Here is a 27,058-nt window from a genome sequence, read left to right as displayed (position 1 = left end):
CTCACTATGTAAAATCAACTTTTAATAAAAACATAAGATGTTAAAAACCATTATTTGACTTTATTAACCTTACTCATAGTGTTGAATACAAATGCAAAATTAAGTGGTGACCCTTATTTTTAGTCTATTTCAAAGCATGGTCTTTTAGATTTAAGAATTAGGGTAGATATAAGTCACAAGAGGGAGGGGAACCAAAAAACCAAGTTAAGAAAAACCCACTGATATGTTTATATGTTACAAAGTTTGAGGTACAGCCCTTAAACTCTTTTAAATGGTATTTTCCTCTGACTTTCCATTAATCTCACCAGTAACTGAACTTTTAAGAAGGCCCTATAATCTAACACACAAGTCTTCCAATTATAAACTGAAAAGAAATGTGGGCAGGTATGTGTACCAAGTACCTTATGAAATTCACTATGCACAGGTGAACTTCACATATAGATTTCAAAAATCAAAAGGACTATGATATTCTTAAAACCCAAAGGCTAGATAAGGCCTTCCAATCTTTTCTGCACTGTAAGAAATGACTTGATCTAATGATGTTAATGTAGAAATACATTATATATTTTAACATCAGTAAGATAGGACATTCAAGGGAAGAGCCAATAAAGCGTTCGCATTTTAAAACCAAAAGGGACACATCTTGGACACCTTAAATTACAAAATTCACTTCTAAGCAGGAACTGTTACTGTGTAACAAATACTGCTCATATTAAAAGTGCTGGTGACAAAAAAATTCAATACGCCCTCTCCACAGAATCTGTTCACATACATTTATATATAACTGTAACTGTAGTAAGAGTTTAAATGTTTAAGGTGCTCAAATTTTGCACTGCATGACTAATTCAATAAGTATTCATCTGCTACCTCTTTGTAGCAACTCCAGTTAGAGTGAATGATCCATGGGCAAAGGGCAAAAATGTTGTTATTTTCTAGAATGTGGCATTTGTGGAGCTGGAGTGCCCTCTATTGGCAACGAGGAAGACACACTCATTAGCTGTCCTGCATGCATTTTCTCATTAATTCGGAGTTCACATCCATCTTGAAGCATTCGAACTGCTATTCGGGCAATGTTCTTAGAGTCGTCAAGACCACTGTGAGGCCTCCCATCATAATCCATTCCTAGCTTTTCAAGCATTATTGTTAATTTGGTTTGGCTTCTAGGAACCTGAAAAATAAATAGCTTAGTAAATAATTCTTTAGTATTCTATAAATCACTGTGAAAAATAAGAAATTGAAAATTAACAGTAATAGTTAAAGTTAGGCAAAGGGCAAATACTCTTGGTTAAATGGAGCAAATAATTCAAACCTTCAGAGCTTAAAAAAATGAAGTTATAGATGAAAATACATATAAACAGAATCCTCAAGACATCTAAAGAATCTAGTTTTGTAATTTGACAAATCATTTATGAAAGGAAATGTATTGTTTTATTTATTTATTTATTTATTCACTCATTCATTCATTCATTCATTCATTCCCTGGGGAGGGGGGCGGAGGTGGAGAAATGTATTGTTTTAGACATCTAAGTTAAAGCTCTACCATTTGAACTCAAACATTCTTTTGTATGGTATTTTACTGTAATGTGTTATTTTAATTGATAGACTCCTTCAGTGGATACACTGAAAAAAATCTAGCCTTTCTATGACTAAAGACAACAAAGATCAGGGCGGCTGGGTAGCTCAGCCAGTTGAGTGTCTGACTTGGTTTTGGCTCAGGTCATGATTTTGTGGTTTTATGAGTTTGAGCCCCACATGGGGCTCTGTGTTGGCCACACGGAGCCTGCTTGGGATTCTCTCTCTCCCTCTCCCCCACTCACGTTGTCTCCGTCTCTCTCAAAAATAAACTTAAAAAAACAATGATGAAGATCAAGAATGAAAGACATTATCATGTGATACTTTTCAACTTACTTAAATATAAATATTTAAATTTATTTAAATACTTGATAAATATAAAAATCTCACACCCCAAATTTCAATATGCCCCTCCACTTTTGAGAAGCACCATTCTACCTTCTGTATATCACTACTGGGAAGATCTGTTAAGTTTTACATTGTGTAGTCTATATAGCTATGTCACCTAAACATCTTGGGGCTTCAGCTTCTTTATCTGTAAAATAAGAGTAGGGGCACCTGGGTGGCTCAGTCAGGCACCTGACTCTTGATTTCACTCAGGTCAGTCAGGATCTCACAATCGTGAGATCAAACCCCGGGTTGGGCTAGGTGATGAGCGTGGAGCCTGTTTGTGATTCTTGCTCCCTCTCTCTGCCCCTCCCCCACTCACGTGTGTGCTCTCTCTCCCTCAAAAATAAACTTTAAAAAATAAAATAAGACTAACAGTTATCCTGTTTACTCACTGGGTTATTAGGAGAATCACAAAGTAAATGATATAAAAGAACCATGATAAACATCATTAATTATCCTTAGCTGGAATTATCACCCTCTGGTCCTTTCACTAAATATCACCTAGAAAATGTGCTTCCAAAAATAATTTTTCCAACACACTGAACAACTTAGGTGAAATGGACTATCCCTAGACACACAACCCACCAAGACTGAATTGTTAAGGAACAGAAAATCTGAAGACCTACAATAAGTAAGGAGGATGACAGAATTGGTAATCAAAAACCTCCCAACCAAGAGAAGCCCAGGACCAGATGGCTTCACTGGTGGATTCTAAAAAACATTTAAAGAAGTATTAACACTGATCCTTCTCTAACTCTTGCAAAAAACCGAAGAGGGAACACTTCCTAAATCACTTGATGAGGTTAGCATTATCCTGATATGGAGGCCAAAGACACTACAAGAAAACTACAGATCAGTATCCCTTATAAATACTGATGCAAAAATCCTCAACAATACCAGCAAACCAAATTGAGCAGCATATTAAATGGATTATACACCATGAACAAGTGGGATTTAGTCTTAGAAAGCAAGGATGGTTCAACATACAAAAATCAACCAATGTAAAAAACCACACTAACAGAATGAAGGGAAAAAAGAAACACATGATCATCTCAATTGATGCAGAAAAAGCATTTGTTAAAATTAAACACCCTTTCATGATGAAAACTCTCAACAAAGTAGGAAGAGAAGAAATCTACCTCAAAATAACAAAGTCCATATATAAAAAATTTACAGTGAACATTATATTCAATGGTGAAAAGACCGAAAGCTCTCCCTCTAAGATCAGGAACAAGATAAGGATGCCCACTTTCCCCATTCAAAACAGTATCAGAAGTTCTAACCAGAATAAGTAGGCAAAAAAAAAAAATAAAAGGCATCTCCACTGGAAAGGAAAAAGTTATCTATGTTTGCAAGTGTCGTGATCTTTTATTTAGAAAATTCTGAAGATTTCACCAAAAAACTGTCAGAACTAATAAGCAAAGACAGCAAAGTCACAGGATACAAAACCAGCACACAAAAAATCAGTTGCATGGAGCCCAGGGGGCCCAGACAGTTAGATGTCTGACTCAGGATTTCAGTCATTATCTCACGGTTCGTGAGTTCGAGTCCTGCATAGGGCTCTGCGCTGTCAGCTTGGGATTCTCTCTCTCCCTCTCCCTCTCCCCTGCTCATGCCTGCACGTGCTCTCTCTCTCTCTCTCAAAATAAATAAACTTAAAAAATCAGTTGTATTTCTATACAATAATGAACAATCCAAAAAGGATATTAAGAAAAAAATTCCATTTCAGAGCAAAAAATAAATAAAAAAGTTTAACCAAAGAAGTGAAAGACTTGTATATTGAAAATTACAAAATGTTGCTGAAAGAAATTAAAGACAACATACATTAAATGGGGAGACATGTTCATAAATTGAAAGATTTAATATTGCTAAATAATCAGAAATACTTAACACGATCTACAGATTCAGTATAGTCACTAGCAAAATATTAACTCAAAATGGATCAAAGACTAAACCTAAGAAAGAGTCAGAACTACAAAATTCTAAGAAAACCTAAGGGAAAAGTTACATGACATTGGATTTGGCAATGATTTCTTGGATATGACACCCAAAAGCAGAGGCAACAAAAGAAAAACTCGATAAACTGGACTTCATAAAAATTTAAAACTTTCGTATATAAAAGGACACACTATCAATAGCAAAAGACAACCCACAGAATGGAAGAAAATATTTGGAAATCATAGATCTGAAAAAGGATTAATATCCAGAATATACAAATAATTCCTAAAACTCAACAATAAAAAAAAAAATTACATGATTTCAAAATGGGCAAAAAGACTTATACAGACATTTCTCCAAAGACATACAACTGGCCAATAAGCACATGAAAAACTGCTCAACATCACTAATCATTCTGAATATACAAATCAAAACCACAGTGAGATACCACTTCATACCCATTACATAGCCATCATTTAAAAATATAAAAAGAGGGGTGCCTGGGTGGCTCATTTGGTTAAGTGTCAGACTTTGGCTCAGGTCATGATCTCAGGGTTTGTGAGTTTGAGCCCTCTGTCGGGCTCTGTGTTGTCAGCATAGTGCGCACTTTGGATCCTCTGCCCCCACCCCCCACTCCACCCTCCACCCTCCACCCCCCACTCTCTAGCCCTCTCCCAATGGAGCGTGCACACTCTCTCTATATCCCCTGCCTCAGAACATAAAAAACATAAAAAAGAGAAAAAAAGAAAATGGAAAATAAGTGCTGGCAAGGATACAGAAAAACTGAAACCCCTGTGCATGGCTGGTGACAATGTAAAATGGGGCAGCCACTATGGAAAACCATTTGGGAGGTCCTCAAAAAATTAAACATAGAATTTCTGTATGATCTAATTCCACTTCTAGGTATATGCCCAAAGAACTGAAAGCGGGGACTCCGTTATTTGCACCTGCATGTTCACTGGAGCATTATTCACAATGGCCGGAAGGTGGAGGCAACCCAACTGTCTATCAACAGATGAATGGATAAACAAAATGTGGTCTAAAAATATAATGAAATATTATTCAGCCTTCAAAAGGAAAGAACTTCTCAAACAACTTCTCAAACAATGGAATTATCACGTAGCTTTACAAAGGAAGGAAATTCTGACACCTACCACAGCACACACGAACCTTGAAGACATTACACTCAATGCAATATGCCCGTCACAAAAAAAACAAATACCGGAAGATTCCCTCATATGAGGTACCTAGAGCGGTACAATTCACAGAGAAAGTGGCATGGTGGCTGCCAGGGGCTGGAGGAAGGGGCAACAGTAACACTGTTTAAAAAGTATAGAGTTTCTGTTTTGGAAGATGAAAAAGTTCTGCAAATGGATGGTGGTGATGGCTGCATGACAATATGAATGTCCATCCTTCACTAAACTGTACAGTTAAAATGGTCAGAATGGTGCATATTGTTATGCTATGCCTATTTTACCACAAAATAAATCAGAGGTAACATGAAAAATCAGGGATTGTGCCAAAAAAAATTATCAGCTCTATTAAACAAGGGCCAATTCACTCAATCCTGTCTAAAACTGAAGAGCTGTGTGAGAACCTGGGTAAAGAGCACATAAACCTCACGCATTCTCTGGCCTGGCAAGAAGTTCTCAGCACGGTGACTGACTTGGAAGGTGAATGGCAGGAAAGTGGTAGGCCAGAAATTGCTGACTGGTTTGCAGAAGAGCTGCAGAAACTAGCCTAGACATTTTCATCACATAAACTAATTCAACAAGATAAGACCCTGGAGAAAACCCTTAACTTCAAGTGGTAAGATTCTTGGATTTCAAGGAAAAGTGAATCTTTGGGAAAATCATATTGCAAAAAAACTGCCAATGTTCACACTTTTGCTTAGGCTTGACAGTGAGAAAAGCTATTAGCAAGTCTCAAGACTTAATGTAAGCCATCTGGACAAATTGTAGAAAATTAGACAGTATTTTTCCTCCCTTTCAACACCAGAGGGTGACTAGGTAAAAAACCCTTTCTTAGAATCTTCTGCTCAGCCACAGAACTTCACTTTGAAAAGAGCTTTGTAATGTACAGTCTGACTGTACACTAGAGAAGAGATTTACTGATCTGCCTTTAGAATAGTCGTGGATTTAGGGGCGCCTGGGTGGCTCAGTTGGTTAAGCGTCTAACTCTTGATTTTGGCTCAGGTCATGATCTTGCAGTTTGTGAGACTGAACCTCTGAGTCGGGCTCTGTGCTGACAGTGAGGAGCCTGCTTGGGATTCTCTCTCTCCCTCTCTCTCTGTCCCTCCCCTGCTTGTGCTCTCTCTAAATAAATTTAAAAAGAAAAAAAGAATAGCTGTGGATTTCTGCCAAAGAAGAGGGTCCAGTCATTCACAGAAAAGCAACGAATATTTCACTGCAGCTTTCAACCTTTTATATGTGTGAGTAATAAACCTCTTCTTATTTAACAATATGAAGAGCGAGCGCAGAAGCTGTCTCATTTCAGTGGAATACGAAATCCATGCAAGCTTGTCTCAAATCCTAACCAGAACTGAGTATTTGTACAGGAAAAAGAAAGACAAAAACAAAAGAACGAAAACAAACAGCTATCACCTTACCAATGTGCTTCATCCTTTTATTTCAAAAATGACATTTAATGTGTATAAAGAACTAGAAAAGAAATTAAAAACTAACATGTCTGCATATTTTTGAGTTAAACCTACACTTGAGTCTGATCATGCCACGCAGAAATAAGCTTTTTTATTTTCCAAAATCTTGTATAAAATTGTGTCTGTAGGCTGTATTTGTATCCGTATTGTTTCAGCCTACTCATAGAAAACTCAAACCCACTTTAAGTTTCAGCCAGTTATTAAACAGAAAAGTATTATGTTTGCCTTATGAATTTTTTAATTTATGAAAAGGAAAGAGATTAATTTCAAATTTAGAGATCTATCTATCTCCACTCCTAAGAAAGGCTGGATAAAGAGTAATTTTTGGTTTTAAAAGAAAAAAAAAAGAATACTTGTTTTTTTTGTTTTTTTTTTTAAGTTTATTTACTTTGAGAGAGAGGGAGAAAGAGCACACATGCGGGGGAGGGACAGAGAGAGAGAGAGGGAGAATCCCAAGCAGGCTCTGCACTGTCCGCGAAGAGTCTGAGTCAGGGCTTGAACTCATAAACCATGAGATCATGACCTGAGCTGAAACCAAGAGTCAGACACTTAACCAACTGAGCCACCCAGGTGCCCCTGGAAAAAAGAATACTTTGTACTTGCCAAAGACCATACATTGTTAGACTCCTATATAGTAAAAATTTGTGCTAAGACTTTTAGGCCTGCTTGGATATGGGGGGCGGGGGGGGGGGGGGGACGGCAGAGAAGGAAACATTTTAAAAAGATAAATGTTAAGTTTCCTCAACTTACACTAATTGGCATCACAGTCAATAAATTTATGAACAGAAGAAATCCACATAGAAAAGAGCAGCCTAATAAACTGGTCAACATATACAGATTCACAAAGAAATACTACTCTGTACTCAAAAGAGCACTGGTTGGGTGCCTAGATGGCTCAGTTGCTTAAGCATCTGATTCTTGATTTCAGCTGAGACCATGATCTCACAGTTATGAGTTCGAGCCCAGCGTTCGGCTCTGTAGTGACAGCACAGAGCCTGCTTGGGACCCTCTCTCCCTCTGTCTCTGCCCCTTCCCCTGCCTCAAAATTAATAAATAAACTTTAAAAAATGTATTAAAAAGAAAAGAGTGGGGAGCCTGGGTGGTTCACTCGGTTGGTCCTCTGACTTAAGCTCAGGTCATAATCTCACAGCATATGAGTTCAAGCCCCGCATCAGGCTCTGTGCTAACAGCACAGAGCCTGGAACCTATTTCAGATTCTGTGTGTGTCTCTCTCTCTGCCCGTCTCCCACTCTGTCTCTATTTCTCAAAAATAAACTTAAAAAAAAAAAAAAAAAAAGAGCACTGGCAATGTTATTGCCTTAATATATCTGCAACTTTCTGAACACTCTAATGTATTGTGAACAATAGATATTTTTATGCAGACTTAAAAATTATGTTATGGCTTAATTAATTATTAAATTATTAATAATTATCCTTGGAATAAATAAAGGTTTGACAAAGATGTCCTAATATAAGAATGCATTGTCACCTGAGGTACAGCAAAAAAAAAAAAAAAAAAAAAAAAAAGGGCCCAAGACCCTACAGATTTACATAAAACACAGAGCATAGAGACACATTTGAATTATCACATTAGCAAAATGCAGACAGTGGGAAAACCTACACGACAAATGGTTGTTTCTTAAAAATAAAATAAAACAATTGTTAGAGAGAAAAACAGGTGGAAAAGGAATTTAATTAGAGATTAAAAAATTTAAGAGACATGTCAACCAACTATAAATGTGTGGACCTTATTCTGATTCAAAACACAAAAAGTAGAAGAAAAAAATAAGGTGAAGAAGACTAAGAGGTACCAACTCCCAAGCATAAAGGAAGTCACAGGGATGAAATGCACGGCACGGGGACCAGTAAATACCACTGTAATAAGCCTGTATGCTAGCAGATGGTAACACGGATCATGGTGAGCAGGGGGTGATGTACTGAACTATCCGATCACTATGTTGTACACCTGAAACTAATATAACATCGATATCGACTATGTTTCGACTATGTTTAAAAAGCTAATTAAATTTAAAAAGAAAACTATGATATTTATGACTATTTGAGAACATTAAGGAATTCCTGTTGGTTTTTCTGTGTGATATGGTATGGTGGTTATGCTTTTCAAAAGAATTCCTTATTTTTTGGAATTACATAACAACATGTTTACAGATCAAATGAAAATAAAGTTTGAGATTTGCTTCAATAGAGTAAGGAAAGGGGTAAGCAGGCGAAGATACAGATGAAACAAGGTTGGCCATGAGATTATAACTATTCAAACTGGGTAACGAGGGTTCATTATACCTGTCAACTTTTGTATACATTTGTAATTTTCCATAAAAAAAGTTTTTTTGAAAAATCATAAAATGAGTGAAAAGCTAAATTCACAAAGAAGTAAAAAAACACCAAATATAATCAAAGGACTAGTATCCAAAATAAATATCTATACGCAACCACAATTTATAATCTACAGTTACAGAAGAACTACCCAATTTTTAATGTTTATTTTTGAGAGGGCGTGCAGGTGAGTGGGGGAGGGGAAGAGAGAGAGAGGGAGACACAGAATCTGAAGCAGGCTCCAGGCTCCAAGCTGTCAGCACAGAGCAGAATGTGGGGCTTGAACCCACAAATCACGAGATCATGACCTGAAGTCGGATGCTCAACTGACTCAGCCACTCAGGCGCCCCAGATTACTCAATTTTTTTAAATGGGAAGATTTAAACAGGAACTTTACAAAATAAATTCAAATGGCTAATAATCATAGGAAAACAAGCTCAACCTGAGAAGCAATTAAACAAATGCATATTAGGACCTTAATGAGATGGCATCCCACATCCACCAGATTTGTAAACACTTAAAATGTCTGGCAACACCAGATGCTGGCAAAGACGTGGAGCAATTATGAACTCATCTACTCTTCTGGGGAGAGTGCAAATTGGTACAACCCCCTCAGAAAACTATTTTTGCATTACCTAACATCAATGATGCACATATCCTACAACAAGCAATCCTACTCGTAGGTTTAGACCCTAGAGAAATGAGTGCAAAGAAGCCCCAGAAGACATGCGTAAGAATGTTTATAGCACCACTGTTCATAAAAACCCCAAATGACCAGTCAAATAGAGCAGATAAACAAACTCCTGATATTCATACAATGAAATTCTACATGGCAATAAAGTTAACAACAGCTACATACATGACATCGATGAATCTCAAACATAATGCCGGGGAAAAAAGCAAAATGAACAATACAGCCAGCACGATGCTAAAACATGTTCAAAAACAGGCAAAAGTATAACGGATGTACATATAAACAGTAAAACTGTAAGGAAAAACAAGAAAATGATTTCCATGAAAGTATGGACTGTGGGGTAGGGGGCTCTGGGAAGAAGAAACGGGGTTGAGTGAGCGGAAGTTACAAGGGATTTCACTTTAAAAAAAACTCCACTCTTCTCTATGTACACTTCTCAGCTTTAAAAAATGTCAAAACCACAAAAAATGTTTTTAAGGGAAAGCGCCTTTTCTCATGAAACTAGGATGTGCTTCATCAAAATGAGGTTGTAAAGGAAGAAAGAAGACAGCACAAGGTCTTACATGTGATAGAGAAGCAAAGAAAAAGAAAAATCTCCTAGGATGATTTTAGAAAAAGCCTGAAAAACAAAAAGTTCAAATTAGAACAGGATTAAAAGTTCCAGGCAGGTAATCTCCAAGGAAAAAGGAGAGAAGGAGAGAAGGAGAGAGGGAGAGAGGGAGAGAGGGAGAGAGGGAGAGAGGGAGAGAGGGAGAGAGGGAGAGAGGGAGAGAGGGAGAGAGGGAGAGAGGGAGAGAGGGAGGGAGAGAGGGAGGGAGAGAGGGAGAGAGGGAGAGAGAGAGAGAAAACGAACACTGGAGGGCACCTGAGTGTTCTGAGTACTGGGGAGCAGTCTACAGTTTGAATGGAAAGTAATAGGATAACGACTGAAGGAGGCACTTGTTAAATCTGGGGAGAAGTTGTGAAGTCTCTAGTGTTACAAGAACAGAAGCACCTAGGAATAATTTGATTACAAAGATAATGTAACTAATTAGGAAGACACACAGAGGGGAAGGACATGCAGGTACTGTGGCTTTTTCACAGAGCTAAATCTTCATCTTCCATTGCAGGAACTCAAGAGATACCTCAAACCGAAAATTCAACAAATAGCATTAACCTATCATTTAAAAGTATGAAGGTAAATATTGGAAGAAAGAGCTACAAAAAGTTGAAATTGTCTGCCTTAGGAGAATAGGAACCAGTGCCGGTAAGGGCCAGAGTGGATGACTGCCACTTGTCATAAGCCTTGTAATACTACTTTTAAAAATTTACACTACACCTATGCATTAACTCTGATAAAATTAAAATTCAGTGGGGAGCATTTGTTCCACAAACAATTCACACATTAAATACCCCTATAGTTTCAAACCTCTGTTACTGAAGAGCATGTATATACAATTAACCTATTCAAATAATGGTAATAGATTTAAAGAAAAACAGCTCAACTTTCTAAATTCATAAGATCATGATCATATTCATGTTTAGATAGTAAGTAACATAGGTATATTGCCTTTTCCTGTGAAAAGCACCTAGTAAATCACAATGTGATGTACATGCAAAATGTAATAAGTTTATCAAGAGCAATATAATCAATAAAATGAAAATTTTTACCTTGTAAAAGTTCCCATATGACTTTCGAATATTGATCCACTTTTTAGCAAAAGGAGGATATTTGAGCCTGCTTAGCCGGCACTGAATATTCAGGAACTTACTCATATCCCACGAACTTGTAAAATAAAAACAGGGGTGAAAAACAATGAAATAAATACCATACTGTTCTTACAAGTAAAATCATTCTATTTGTTTTTGATTTACACATCCCCTTTCTTGCTGATATTCACATATATCAAACTTACAAAATTAACCTCTCTACCTCCAAAATACTGCTTCAAAAATAAACTTTAAAAAAACAAAGAAAAGTACAAGTCAGGTATATTAAATTTTTCTCACAAACTGACTAATTCTTACTAGGCTCATCATGACCATTTTCATGGTTCTGATTACTTGGGCAGACTTCTATGTTGCTAATTATTTTTTCATAAGCCAAAAATAATTCTGCTAAGCTTACTTTTAATGGCAAGTTTATCATATTAGGAAGTTCTTTGAGGGTGTGCTTTGAAACAAAACAAATGAACAAAATATTTCAAAGAGAAGAAAGTAGCTATTCAGGGGTTAGAATACAATTTGTTGTGTTACAGCATATGTTTCTACAACACTAATCAACTTATGTAGTTAAGTAGGAAAATACTGATTGTACAATATGGACGTTGTGTTGGTTTGTACATGGTTTTTCCTAGGAAAAAAGGAATCGGGACAATAGCTGTAGAAATTATAACCTTCAGCAGGAAAGAAAAAACTCTCAACTCAGCTGCTGTACTGCCAACAGTACTTTCAAGTATATTATTAAAAAATTAAAAACGAGTGCTTGTCCCCAGGATCCTATTGCTTCTGTGCATTTGTAATATCCTCTGAGGCAACTTCCACTTAATGTGAACTGCTTGCCTGCGTGGTCCAAATTATTTCTGGAGGTATGAGCTATGTCCCAGAATGTGAGGTTTTTACAGAATCACACATACTGTGTTATGACAAAAACACCTATATACTTTGGTAGGCACATTGCTCATTCACATTCAAAATCAACAGATTTCTAAAGAGGTCCATCAACATTTTCCCAAATTTCTACTTTTAAACACAATTATAATGTGACTATACTCAGTGCTTTTTTCCTATGTAAGGGTCACTAAACCCTTTATGTAAGTGACATCTCCGTTTTAGTGTGCAATCTGTCCACAGTTTGAAACAGAAGTCGATTAGGACTTTCTTCTTCAATCTTAATAGCACTATCCTTTAGGAGCTGCCTTGGCACAATGCCTGTAATCCTTGTTTTAATCTTTCTGATCTTCCCTCTAAATTTTTCATCTAACAAATGCTTTTTGAGCACACAAAATTTTGAGTTCAGACTACAGTAAGCATTATGGAAGATTATATCAAGTAGCCCAAGTCCTTACCCTGAAAGGATTTTTAATCACCTTGCACACGTAAGTCTTACATAAATAAAGTTTAAGTCTATCAGAATATTTAGATGCCAACACAAATGGTACATATATAAAGCCTGTGAGATATCCAAAAAACCAAAAATCAGTATGAGTTGAAGTATGCATAGTAAAACAGAAGGGCTTAATAAAGTAGTAAAGGAAGAGAGCCTTCTAGTAGAAGAAAAGCATGAAAAAGTGCACAAAGGACACACCATATGGTTCATGGGCCAGCATGACCACAGTGGAAAAGAATGGCAGGTGGATTAGGATACACAGGCTTCAGGTGTGGCTTGAAAGCCAGACTGAAAATTTGGGACTTCTTTGAGCAAGGAAGTGTCATGATAAAAAGGTCATTTTAGTTTTACACATTAACACTTATCCTTCCCTAGTCTTCTAGTCCTGGATTAGACTGTTACCATTGCTTTCCCTCCTCTCTTTGGTCCCTAGGATTCAAAGTTTAAGTAGAAATAAGAATGTGAGAAAAATATGGTCTCTTGTGGGAGACCCCAGAACTATCAGTAAATAATACTTTTTGTGGTTATTCTGAACATTAAATGAACATGAACATCTTTTATCTTTAAAAAGGAAATTACAAAAGATAATTTTGCTAAATACTCACCCATCTGTCAATATGCAATATTTATACTTTGTTCCTAACTCCTTCGATTTCATCCAGTCAATTACTTTTTTTAGTACCTGAGGGAAGGTATCAGCTCTGTCTACCTGATCCTGAGGACATAAAAGTAAAATATATAAAAATCAGAGTAGCTACATGTAGTCCTACAAATACTCAGACACAAACGTTGAAGAGAAAGGAACAGTAAGAGAAAGTCTCATCTATGATATTTTAAACTCTACGTGATTTCCTTGGCTGAGATCCACCTAACATTGCATTTTTAAGATAATTAAAGATTGTTTACAATCCTCCCCAAATGAAGATTTAAGATCATCCCCAGTGGTTCTCCTTTTTTTAAGGCCTCAACCTAGTGGCTGACTAATTCTCCGGAGTGGAGAAAAGGGAAATCTCCCAGCTACAAGCCACAGCCCTCCAACACGGTCTCCCTATCTCAAAGCTCAGATCTTTCTACAACAGATAACACACCGCTGCCAGACTGAGCTTCCTCAGTTGATCGTCACGTCACTTCCGTACTTAAAATCCTGCAAACGTTCCCCAAGGCTTTCAGGATAAAAAGACACACAAGACTCTTCATGACCTGGCCTCCCTCGCCTACCACTGTAGCTGTATTTTCTACCACTTTAGCTGTATTTTTGACCACTTTCTTACTAGCTCATGCACACCTGACCATCCCCAACTACTGACAGTCCTACCATGCACACGTGAAATGCCCAGCCATTCTTTCCTGCCTATTGACCTATCATGATTCAGCCCAAGTTCACTAACTTGAGGAAGTCTGGCACAGGACAGCCCTCCATTCCCTCTGTCATAAGATGCCCATACTACCCTGATAAAACAACGACTTGCTCATTAGTCTTAACAATATTGTCACCACTCACTGGTTTAGTCTGTCTGTCCTCCTGAATACAGACTGTCGAGTGACCTGAGGAGACTGACTTAACTATCTCTGTGTCCCAGGTACCTTGGCAAATACTACAGGAAGCACTCAAATACTTGTTGAGTGAATGAGTAAATGAATAAGGGAACTAACTAAACAAAGGCCCTAACACATTACAACACAATAAAAAGATCAGAGACCTAATAAAACATTAACCTATATAGAAGGTCAGGTTATAAACAGATACATTTTAAAACTTCCAAGTCCAGCATGGTAACAATTATTCTACCAATGATCAAAAAAATTAAACCTTTAGATTCATCATTGCCAGTCCTTAAGAGGAAAGGCTAGAAAGATTTTACCAGGTATAAAATTTGCTTTCCTACTTTTTTCATATTATAATATGGAAAATCTTTATCAAGTAAGTACGTTGTTTATAATAATAATTTTTTAAACTATGAAATACAACCCTAATTTCAGAACCTCTTTCAAACTCTAGAAAAAAGAACATAGAATTAGAACCTGAGTAATTCCAGTTAGGTTGATGCAGAAATCAGAAAGTTGGGTGTTAATCTCCGGTCTCACATACTGCTGAAATGTATCTTCCTACAAGGAAAGGAGAGCAAGTTAAAGTATTTTCTATGACTTCAGATACATGACACAAGGTACATGAAATATTAAGCCACAGGAGACTATAATTTTATAGGTGCTTATGACATAACCCTTTCTAGAATTTTAACCATTTCAGGATAATTCTCTACTCCCAAAGCACTCTAATTTTGACTATGCTTCATAGTTTAAATTTTTTTAAGATAAAACAAGTATCTGAAAGCAAGCCTTCAAACCAGTTTACACATTATCTTGAGAAGCAAAATGTTGATAATTTTGTTTGTACTATTTGAAACTGTAAAGCTTAATAATGCAACCTCAACTTCAAGATGCTACCAGCTTTTTAAATAATAGTAAACTCTTTGAAAAAAATGCCAATCTTTAGTTATAATAAATTAGTTCTAGATTACTGCTCTCTCATTTACTCTTGAATAGTCTTTATTTTTATGTTGATTCCATTAAACTGAAATCTAATAATCAAAATTGAACTACATGAGATGTAGTAGTTTAAAGAGCAAGAATACTATATTTTTGTAGCCATTTTTATCCTCTTTGAGAAGCTCTCATGCTTGCCTTCTCATCTGCTCCCAACAAGTCTGTGAGCTCATAAGGCCGGTACTGTTACCATTAAGCTCAGACCTCCAAGCGCTTTCTCCTCTAGCCCAACACTGCCTCCCTAAACAAGAACATGCTAAGTCACTTTTAAAACTTAAGGACAATTTTGAAGCCTAAAGGCAGCAATCGCTAATACTAGGTAGATACAGAGAAAAAGACTTTTTGTGTGTGACAGAAGACTCAAAAAATTAAGAAAAATGTTCCATTTCCTAATAAATTCTTTCTTCACATTAGTACATTAAGCCAATGAGTTGTAAAGGTTAACTCTTGTCAAAGAGCAACATTCAACAACAGCAAAGAATGTCTGAACTTTAAAAGTTAGATGCTCTTTACTTACCAAATGCATTGCAGAAAGAAAAAGTCCACTTAACTGAATTTCTCAGATAAATGAAGGCTCTATCCTTTTAAGTATCAATATTTTCATAATTTTCAATGAAAATCTTTCAAAAATATGCTGCAACTTCCCTTCTCAATACAAGCAGGTAGTATCAAATATACCATTAATAAAAAACTTCATTCACTTCTATCAGAATGATTACCAGAGAATTATGCACTCGATGAGCAAATATTTAGCAACCACTTAAGCAGATTACATAGTAAGTTATCAAATGATCAGGGGAATTAAAAATTAAAGTAGAGCAGATAAGCAGGATCAGAAAAATTGGGTGTGGGGGATGGTTTCAGCTAGACTATTAAATAGATCATCACCTTTATGCAGAAGGTGAGAACCAAGGAAGGACTGGAAAGAAGAGAGGGAGTGTAGGAGGGAGGAATAAACAGCAAGACTTCTGGAAGAAAGGAATTAGAACTAAAGCCCTGGAGGTGAGGGGGTGGAACATGCCTGGTATCTCTGAGAAACAGCAAGCAGGTCAATATGGCATGATAGAGGTGGTGAGAGGCCAGATCATGTTAAGGAATATGGCTTTTTTCTGAGTTAAAAGAAGAGCCACTGAAGGGAAGATGGGAAAGAGCCAAAGAAGGAAAATGGCTTCTATTTTATAAGGATCACTCCACACACTATGTTGAGACTTGCTTTAGGAGACAAGGACAGAAACAGAGACCAGTTCGATGGTGAATGCAGTAAATCCAGACAAGAAATTATTGGGGCTCAGACTAGAGTCACAGGAATGCAGTTAAGTGGCTGGGTTCTGGATGAATTTTGAAGGCAGAGCAAACCGGAGTTGGTCTGGATGTGTGATGGGAAGAAACAGAGGAGTCCAGGATGATTCCAAGGTTTCTGAACTGAGTAAATAAGAATTGCCATCACTCAAGCTAGGGAAAGCTGAACACACAACAGGTGGAGAGTAAATTCACTTTGGGACATGTTAAGAGGTCTGTTTAAATGTCCAAGCAGAGATATTAAATAAGCTGCCTGGATTTGGGATTGATGTCCAGGTTGAAAATAAACAGTTGGGAGTCATTAGCATACAGACAATTTCTGAAAGCTTTGAAAGTAGATGGGATTAGGGGAGAGGATCTGTAGGGAGAACAGGACCTAGCATTGAACCCTGGGGCATCCAATATTAGGAGCTATGAAGAAAAGAAGGAACCAGCAAGGGAAACTGGAAGGGAGCCCAATGAGGATGGAGACGAATTAAGAGAATGAGGTGTACTGGCAGTCACCTGCAGCAAATACTTCAAGGACAGAGTGGTCAATTATACCAGCATTTAGAATGAGAGTCAGAGATGACACTAACAAATGATGCTAGTGGAGGGATAGGATTGAAGACCTAACTTAAACCCACAGTGGTGGGAGTTTAAGAGAGAATGGGAGGAAACAGCAGTACCTAACTTTCTCAAAGATACTTACCAGAAAAGAACAAAGAAATGGGGTAGCTGGCAGGGAAGTGGAATCGAGTAAAAGCTTTTTATGGTGTGAAAAATAACATGTCCGTATGTGGCGGGAACAATACAGTAAAAAGCAGTAAGTCATTAATGTCTCAATGAGGGAAGAGAAAGGCTAGAGCAGTAAATTTGAGTAAGAAAGAAAAAGTGGAATCTAGTGAGTTATGCAAGATTATTACAGTCGTAGCAGTCATTTTTCCTTTTAATTTACAGACTTCCATCTTCCTTGGGCAAGGAAATTATATAAACAGGCTGATTATAACTAAAAGAGATTCTGAATAACACTAAGAAAAAAATGTATGCATTTTTATACACAAGCCTTTTATACTTGCTCCCAACGTTTTGGTGGCTACTGGCAATGGAAGAGAAGTAACTTTTAGACAGATGAGATGTTATGATATGTTTGCTCAGATTTTACAAGGCAAATAGTAGTGTTTTGGAGAACTCCTTCCGACTTCCAGAACGAATAGGACAGTGACAACCAATAGTACAGAGCCAATATATTATATGGCTCAAAGCCAAGGTTACGAGTGCCATATGTCCCTAAACTTTTCACCAGAAAGACGGCCAGTTCTAAGTTGAAAGGCAATTTCTGTAATTTGCCATTTTTAGAGATCAGAGCCTATAGGAGTCCACAGCTGTGGTTCTTAATCCTGACTGCATGTCAACTGAGAAGCTTTAAAAACATGCTGATGTCAGGGGCCCCACCACAGAACAACTAAATGAGAATCTCTGGGATGAGGGCCAGGCATTTTTTTTTTTTTTTTTAACTCCCTAAGAGATTCTGATGTCCAGCCAGATATGTGTTCTAACCAAACAAAAAAAACAATGTAATTTTAGCTCCTGGAAAAGGAGAGAAGTAGCCTCTGAAATTATTTCATTACAGCTTTTCTATTAATCAAGCTGATACATAGTACACAACAAGAGCCAAGAGCCCACTTTTAAATTCTAATTCTAGCTTTAAAATAGCAAATGAGGGGCGCCTGGGTGGCTCAGTCGGTTGAGCGAACGACTTCGGCTCAGAGCATGATGTCGCGGTCCGTGAGTTCGAGCCCCACATCGGGCTCTGTGCTGACAGTTCAGAGCCTGGAGCCTGTTTCAGATTCTGTGTCTCCCTCTCTCTGACCCTCCCCCGTTCATGCTCTGTCTCTCTGTCTCAAAAATAAATAAACGTTAAAAAAAAAAATTTAAAAAAAATAGCAAATGAGATCCCTGCTCTACTAGAGAACACCAGAATAGCTGCAGCTAAAAATGAAAAATCAAAATGTAACAATTCACTTACTATTTCTAAGGTATGGGTATTCAGTAAAACCACAGGAAATTCAATTATTTCATGTATAAACTCAGGTGGGTTACCCTCTTCACAAGTGGCTTCAAAATCAATGATACAAATGTAGTCATAGTAACTGTCAGCACAATTGCCCTCTTTCAACATCAGCTTCTGTTTCTTGTAATAGTTTTTCAGCCTTTTCTTTAGCACATCCTTTACTCCTCTAAGGAAAGAAAAAAAAAATTAACTCTTAGATGAGTTTTACAATCAAAAATCTGAACTCTTACCTGCTGGCAAAGGACTGAACTGGCAGTCACAGCATAATTTAGCAAATATTAACTAGAATAAATGTAAAGAAAGCAAGACTTAAGGCTAAGTTAGCAAAGAATTAAAATCAAATGTAACACAGAATATTTTCCTTCAGAAGTAACTTTTCATTTTTGTAGTACATAAGAGCATTTCTCCTATACCGGTATTTCAAGCCATACACCTTGTTAGCATACACTGCCTATATAGCCATACTGCCTTATACCAAAATGATATACATAATACAACAACTGAAATTAATGTTGAACTATTCTACAGGCCAAACACAAATTTCAGAGTAAGAAAATTCAGGTAAATGGAATATTTATGTTATCTTTCTTTTTGGTTTTTATAGGTTAGACAACTAAAATACCCATATGAATAAGAAAGCATTATGAGCCTTGCATATAAAGTTGAATGTCTACTAGCTAGGAAAACTCATTTGGAAGATACCCTAGTGTAAACCATGTCCAGAAGAACAGCCATACTCAATAGGTTCTTAATTGGAAGGTTTCTTAATCTACCATGGATAGAATTTTACTTAGAAGATTACAGATATTTTCAAAATATATGTTCTACAAATAGTGGGTGGAGAAAAAATTGTACTAAGTAGATAACAATCACTGGTAATGGTGGTCATGTACCTCAAACAGTATGTACTTCACTTCTAAAAATTAAAAGTCATGACTAGTGCTCAGACTTCCTTCAGTGTTACTTGTTTGAGTCCTATTAATGGTTTACAAATACAAAATGGCAGTAAAAATAAAAGGACCTAAACTGTAGCCAGTGTGCAATGACAACTAAGGTATTTTCGACACATCACTAATAACTATTAAAAAAAAAATTTTAGGGGCACCCGGGGGCCCTCAGTCAGTTGAGTCTCTGACTTCGGCTCAGGTCATCATCTCACAGTTCATGGGTTCCAGCCCCATGTCGGGCTCTGTGCTGACAGCTCAGAGCCTAGAGCCAGCTTCGGATTCTGGGTCTCTCTCTCTCTCTGTCCCTTCCCTGCTTACACTCTGTCTCTGTCTCTCAAAAATAAATACGTTAAAATTCTTTTTTTAATTTAACCTTTTACTTTCCTTCCCAAACTACCACTGAAAAAGAATCCTATTCATGAGAATATTGATAATTAACCAGTTTGTTGTTTTAAGACAGAATGTTTTAATATGTTTATTTGCTTTAGATTTTCTAAATTACCAAAATGGGAGCACCTGAGTATTTCTTGATCTCGGCTCAGATCATGATCTCACAGTTCGTGGATTCATGCCCTGCGTCTGGCTCTGTACTGATGGTGCAGAGCCTGATTGGGATCCTCTCTCTTCTTCTCTCTCTGCCCCTCCCCAACTCATGCTCTATCTCACTCTCAAAAAAATAAATTAACTTTAAAACAGAGGATAAATATTGCTTATAAGAAAAAAAAGATAATGAGGACCCAGAAACAATAACCATTTTCACCTACTGCATGCAGTCCATTCTTTTCTTGATGCTGACAATTAACTATCAAAATTCTGCATTCCAAAGGTCATTCATTCCTACTCCAAGCTCCAAGTCAACAGAAAGTGATTTGTTTTGCAAAAATTTACTAAACACAGAGAGTGTATACACTTCACAGAAGATACACACACATACACACACACACAGTTGGCTAAGCTGCATTGTTTTCTCATTCAATATCCAGTTCAATATAATGCATGCTATCATTCTGCATATTTTTAAAAGCTAAAACAGAAAAAAACATATTTCCTGATAGGTGAATAATTTTTTTAAATTACTTGGTTTCAAAGAAACCCTCTTTATAAAAATAACACAAGTGGACAAAATAAAAAAAAAATATGTGTATATATATATATATATATATATATACACACACATATATATATATATATCCAATCTCAGTAAGATGTAATTAACCATCAACCAAGTGAGCAACTAAAAAAATTTTAAATATATTTAGTACAATAAAATAGCTACTTCTGTACATTGCTGGTAGGTAGACTGTCAAAATACTCACGGTTGTTGACTCAGCACTCTTAGCCTACTGGCCAAGACACTGCCATAAATAATCAAAGGTGCACATAAAGATTCACTTACAAGAATGAAAATTGTAGCTACTATGTGAATTGTTAATAATGGTTATCTCTTTATGGTAGGATTACAGATGATTGGCTAATTCTTCAGTGTATTCAAGATTTTCTAGGATAAGCATATACTACTTCTGTATTTTTAAAAAGTTATTGTTAATTACCTGGTTTCAAGCTTGAATTCTGAAAGCTTAGCTCTGAGTTCTTCCTTACTCATTCTATTAATGCATCCATTCGTAATAGCAATCTCTTTGTAAACTGGGTCACTGAAATCACTTGCACTGGAGGTAATGAACTTAGATCCTTTGGTTTCTTGGCCATCAAATCTACATTGTTGCTTTTTCTACCAAAAAAAATATATATACATATAGATAAGCTTATAATTAATACAAACATCTTAAAGATTCAAACTCCTGAGGCCTATTCATTACTACATGTTCAACGAAAAGTGCATAGAAAGAAGACATGTTTCCAATACGATTTACCCTGCTCTCTTCTGAGTCATGAGATTTCTTAAAGGAAATGAAGCTAAATAAAAATAGCACCAGTGCTGGGAGCACTTCACTACAGAGCCCCAGCTGACCATTTACTAGCAGCATGACCTTGAATACTTACTAGCCTCTGATCTTCAGTTTCCTTATCTATAAAATAAAGAATAATAACTATTCCAAGTCGCATTTGGTATTTGGTAATGGTAAACAGTATTTAAACAAGGTTATTATAAAGATTAAATGAGATTATGTGTATCGGGCTCCCAACACCATGCCACCTACCATACCACCATGGCTATTAATGGGAACTTTATTACCATCATAGACTACAGAACAGACCTTTTCACAAACATTCTAAAATTTCTAAACAAACCAATTTTTAAAAGAACTTTTACAACATTGTGCATGTATAAGTCAGTGACATCCTCAGAATTTTTTAACCTCACTTCATTTCACTAAGTTAACAGAATTGACCAATATAAAAACAAAAGGGACTATACAGAAACCTAGTTCATAATCTCTTAGAACCCCAAGCAAAGAAGGAAATGTATTCAGCTTCAAAACACACAATTTCCCAAACCCACATATATACCAATTATTCTGGAGAACTACAGTTAGTGTATCATAAATCTTTCCTCTCCTTAAGTCAAACTCTGTGTTAAGAAAAAACTGAACCCAAATGTAATCACTCCACAGGTAGTTCAAAGTTATTAATATGCCAAGTTTCAAAGTTCCATTTATAAGTTAACAATTTTCCACATGCAATGTTACAAATATTAGGTATGCTCCAGAATTTTCAAGAAGACTTTGGTACTGGGGTGCCTGAATGGCTCAGTCAGTTGAGCATCTGAGTTCAACTCAGGTCATGATCTCATGGTTCGTGGGTTCAAGCCCTGCGGTGGTTTCCCCCCACTCCTGTCCCACCCTGCACTCTCTCTCTCAAAAATGAATAAACGTTAAAAAAAAAAAAACAAAAACCCACTAACAAGAAAATAAACTTAATTAAAAAAAAAAAACTTTGGTACTTAGCATTAATCCATATTAGTCTGTTAATTTAGTCATAATTTACTACATTGTCCCCATAAGAACTAATTACAGGTTAAGAGGGAATAACCATGGACAGTCCAAATTCCCTGACTTAGCACTAATCCTAAACGTTCAGGGACTATTTCTCGCTCAAAGCTCTCAAATGTGTGTTTAATACAACACACATTTACTAGAAATGTAATGCTAGGTACTATGCTAGAGCACTCAAGAATTATTCCTATGTCTTCAGAGGAAGAGATCAGAAATCCCAATGTGTAAATTGTCCATATACTGAAGAATAACTATATTGAAATTCCTTGTTGACAAATGGTTAAAAAACTTTACTAAAGCTATGGAAATAATTAGTTTTCAATAATACATTAAATTTACAATACCTGGCTACTTTATTGCTAGAATTTTATCAGGATAATTTATCCTTTGTCTTTAAACTTGCGGTGAATTTTAAACTCCATCTTCAGTCGGGTTAAAATTTAGGTCAACAATGAGTAACAGTTTGTCTACCAAAACAGATGGCTCAGTCAATTTAAGCAAATTTATTCTTTGGCTAAGTCCTCTCTCTGATTCACTTGCTTAATTCTTACCTAAAACTGCAGCTACAAAAATTACCCAAAATAACACTAAGGTCTCTTAAATCTGCTGTAAATCATGATTTCTGTAAAGGAAGATCTGCTTCCTCTCCCAGGTCCAACTCCAGCTCTTTCAATGAAGCTCAGGGCACGTGAAGGTCTGGTTCTCAGTGATCAGTGTCTGCTCCCAAATTTAAGGTCTACACTAATGGTTTCTGAAGAAGGTTGCTCAAGTCAACCCACTAAGGAGTAAAAAGAAAATATTAAAAACCTGCATGTACTATAAATCTAGTAAAATGCATAATTATTTTACTAAACAATAGATTGACAATGACATCCTCCCCAATGTCTATGTCCACCTGTCACAGGTCACATAAAGTACCAGACATATAATGAGAAAAGTGTGGGCAGATTCCATATTATGGAGAGGAATATTCATTTTCACAGTATTGTGACCTTCTGCAGTTTTTCTGTATTCAAATAAATGACTGTACAATTTATATGATCTCAAATAAGAGAACATATACAGTATGGGAAGTGACTATGAAAAACTTTTATACCAAAAAGAGGCTTACTGTCTTACCACGCTTTTGAACTTAAAGTTGAGTTACATATTTTCTTTTGCAAGACAGGTATTCCAAAATTGCTGTCATTTTCTGTGATGAGAAAGGGATTAATAGCTTGAAACTTAAAAGGTTTTCCTTTCAACACAACTTGTTATTTCAACATGAAAGAAAAGGTTTTAACAGTGAGATAAAAAGATAACTGCTTATCAAAAGAAACTTTTCTCTGTAGCAAGAATATTTTGAAAATAGTTATTTTGGAAATGTTTTCATATATGATTGCCAAAAAAACTGCATTACCTACGAAACAAACAGCCTCCGCAACTACACGCTAAAAAAAAAAAAAAAAAAAAAAAAAAAAACAAAACCTTAGAAGTATAATTTAGCCTGATTAAAATTCTTCCAAAAGAAGAGTTCTGATGAAAGGTGTACCTACTTGGTTAAAAATGTGAAAATGTAATACCTATCAGTTTACAAAAACAACTGACATTAGGAATAATGAAAATGGATTTAGCAATGTTCCAACAAAATACTTTGCTTGCCTGAGACAGGAAAACAAAACAAAACTGTTAATAGTATCCAACAATACGGGGCGCCTGGGTGGCTCAGTCGGTTTAAGTGGCCAACTTCCACTCAGACCATGATCTCACAGTTCGTTGAGTTCGAGCCCCGCATCAGGCTGTGTGCTGACAGCTCAGAGCCTGGAGCCTGCTTCGGATTCCGTGTCTCCCTCTCTCTCTTCTCCTCCTCTGCTCATGCTCTGTCTCTCTCTCTCAAAAATAAATAAACATTAAAAAAAATAGTATCAACAATAAGTTTTTAACAACTATGAGTCACTAAAACCAATTTGGAACACAGACCTAAGTCTTATGTTGCTATATCTCAAAGTTTGAAGACTTTCAAAATATACTGAAGTACATCCAATTATTTTGAAGCCAACTTACATGACGATGTTATTGACAGCATCTCAGCCTGAAGAGGGAGGTGGGTGGAAAAGAGGTTCGTTAGAGAGAGGCAGCATCCAAGGCCTTTCGGAGTGTGTATCTTAAGGAGAATGGGACAGCTATGCAAAAAACCCAAAAGAAGGTCGTGCAGAACAAAGGGAGCATCAGAGATCCTTAAGAAGAAAGACTATCCACCATAAAAGAACCCATGAAGCTAAGGGCTGTGACAGCAAAAGGGAAGAAGTCAGCAACGGAGGCAGGAGCCGGGTCCTGCCGGGCAGCCAACTGAAGACTCAGCTGGGGAAAAACACATCAGATTCATGTCACTGAAAGATCATTCTAGCTGCTATTTGGAGAACTGGCTGTTGATGGAAGAGTTAAGAGCAAGGAAGCCTCGTGCAAGTACCCACTCTATGAAGTGCTCAACATACGTTACTCAAATGAAATGGGCCAACTTCAGCATTAGGATTATTTACAATCTGCAGCGCTAGTTACCAATAATGTATACCTGCCAAATGAGATGAACAAGGAAGTTTTGAGACCGCCTTTACAGTTCTGCTCCGTACGGGGTTCTACCAGTGAGCTGTCAAAATCACTACGAAAAGCGGCCGTGTAGAATATCTATATGAAATGGTAGCAAATGGGCAAAAAGCTCCGATAATAGGCGCAATCACCCTCCGTTAAGGCTGGGGGGCGGGGGGCGGGTAATGGACTTCGGGTCCTAGAAATGACACGCCTAGAGCGTATGGTGCGAGTTTTAAAAACATAACCTACCTAAAAGGGCTAGACAGAATGACTACAGCAACAGCGTGCCCTGAGTATTTAGAGCAGAATTCCCCCCCAGAACTTCTAAAACCACAGTTCACACACTTCTCGTCTTGACTATTTCCTCACATCACATTGCCAGAGAATAAATTCGGGCGACAGGGGGGTTGGAGACAACCAACCCGAGGAAAGGCGCCGGGGATGGGAACAGGGGGAGCGGCCGGGGTTGGGAGTCGAAAGGCTGACGTTTCTGCGGAACAGCCTAGAAGGCAGGGGCGCGGGAGTCCGGAAGGGCCGGGCACCGACGAACGGGCGCGGCGGACTCACCTCAGGATTCGGGTTCCGCGGCTCCTCCCCACACTCGGACCGGGGCGACTCCAGCCGCGCGGGAGCCACGGCCTCGCTGCCAGGCTGTTTGCTCCGCTCATGCTCCATGCCGGCTGTCACGTAAGGAGAGAGCTGCCGGAGCCCGACACTCGCTCACTCTCACTCGGCCAAGCCCGAAAGCCTCGCCTTTCTCCGTTGAAAAATTACCGGGCTCGCGTTCCCGCGGCGGCGGCCACACAAACTCGAGCGGACACCTCCCACTTCCGGGAGCGTGTGGCGTCCACACGCCGCGCAGGCGCAGTAGGCGGGCGCGCGCGGAACGCTAGCGCCTCTGCCGATGGGGGAGGGAGGAAGAAGGCGAGCGAGGCGCGCGCGGGAGGCTACTAGTGAGACGTCGCTCCGCGGCGAGGTGTCCCGTTGCCGTTACACCAGTTTACACCAGTCACTAAAGAATACCGCCAGGATACAAGATCCCGTCACCGTATTTCCTGAGAAGAAAAACGAGAGGTACCAGGGGGAGCGGTAAACTTCCACCGTGGCAAATAACATTTGTAAAATAATTTCCGTTTTCCGTGAGGAGTGTAAGACGTCTGCTTCTGGACCAGAGAAAATGGGTCTGGACTTACTAAAGACTGAAGGAAATATATAAACAACTGTTTTCAGACATTGGGCAATAAGAAATTCTGGACCGTTGTGCCTGAGAGAAGAGAAACAAGATCGACTCTATATCACCCTGGCTTTCTGCCTAAAGGCAGTTTTCAAGTTGAGGCGCAGGGAAGGGGAACTCAAAAAAAGACCTAAGATCTCACTGAGAAGACAGGTCTTATTGAGTTGAAAAGACAGGGATCGGAGTTAAGGGGATTTGGGGAGGCCAAGCTGGTTGGAATTGATGAGGAGTTCCTGGAGAAAGAGCTTCGGAATACACATGGCATACCCTTGAATCTTTAGCTGAATAAGAATCAGCGGGTATGTGGTGTGAACCTCCACAAGGCCCACAAAGAGTAATTGCGGGGAACAGTTAAGTCAGACAATTCTCAGAGTTCACACTGGAAGAGGACTCGTTTGAGTTCCCCACTGCCGTTGACTACATGGAATTTGCTCCTGAGACCCAGAGGTGTCATGTCTCAGTTGTGAGGTCAACTCCTGAGACCCTGGGGTCTAGAGAAAAAGCTATTGTCGATTCTTCAAAAGCTTAAAACCCTGAAAGGATCAAACTTGCTCAGCAACTAACCTGACTGCCTGCCAGAACAAAGGCTAATTCTCTCTAAAAGACTACAACGCAACTCAGGACTCAACAACATTAGGTTGAAAATATCAGGCATCTACCAGTTAAAAATTAATAGACCTGCCAAGTAATTAGGAGAATATATGAGACAGGCAATAGAAACATATCCAGAAAGGATACAAATGGTGGCATTGACAAAAACTTCAAACATCTATTATAAATGTAC

General features: G+C 37.8%; 1 protein-coding gene across 3 annotated transcripts; it reads right to left on the bottom strand.

Annotated features, from left to right (window-relative positions):
* ERI1 (exoribonuclease 1) lies at positions 1 to 25,867 on the bottom strand. Of its 3 annotated transcripts, XM_042934422.1 has the most exons (8): positions 25,290 to 25,557; positions 24,516 to 24,543; positions 21,069 to 21,247; positions 18,527 to 18,737; positions 14,698 to 14,781; positions 13,281 to 13,390; positions 11,238 to 11,352; positions 909 to 1,168 (listed from the first exon to the last, which is right to left on the bottom strand). In XM_042934422.1, exons 3-8 carry the CDS (start codon positions 21,119 to 21,121, stop codon positions 926 to 928), a joined length of 816 nt encoding a protein of 271 aa, XP_042790356.1. In that variant the 5' UTR covers positions 21,122 to 21,247; positions 24,516 to 24,543; positions 25,290 to 25,557; the 3' UTR covers positions 909 to 925. The 3 variants fall into 3 exon arrangements, with proteins under 3 accessions (XP_042790354.1, XP_042790356.1, XP_042790355.1); XM_042934420.1 differs by lacking the exons at positions 24,516 to 24,543; positions 25,290 to 25,557 and adding an exon at positions 25,608 to 25,867 and having other exon boundaries at positions 1 to 1,168; XM_042934421.1 differs by lacking the exons at positions 24,516 to 24,543; positions 25,290 to 25,557 and adding an exon at positions 23,024 to 23,243.
* Between the last annotated feature and the right edge of the window lie 1,191 nt (positions 25,868 to 27,058).

The sequence above is a fragment of the Panthera leo genome, chromosome B1, assembly GCF_018350215.1.
Source record: "Panthera leo isolate Ple1 chromosome B1, P.leo_Ple1_pat1.1, whole genome shotgun sequence".
Taxonomy (NCBI): Eukaryota; Metazoa; Chordata; class Mammalia; order Carnivora; family Felidae; genus Panthera; species Panthera leo.
This window is presented reverse-complemented; position numbering and strand designations above follow the sequence as displayed.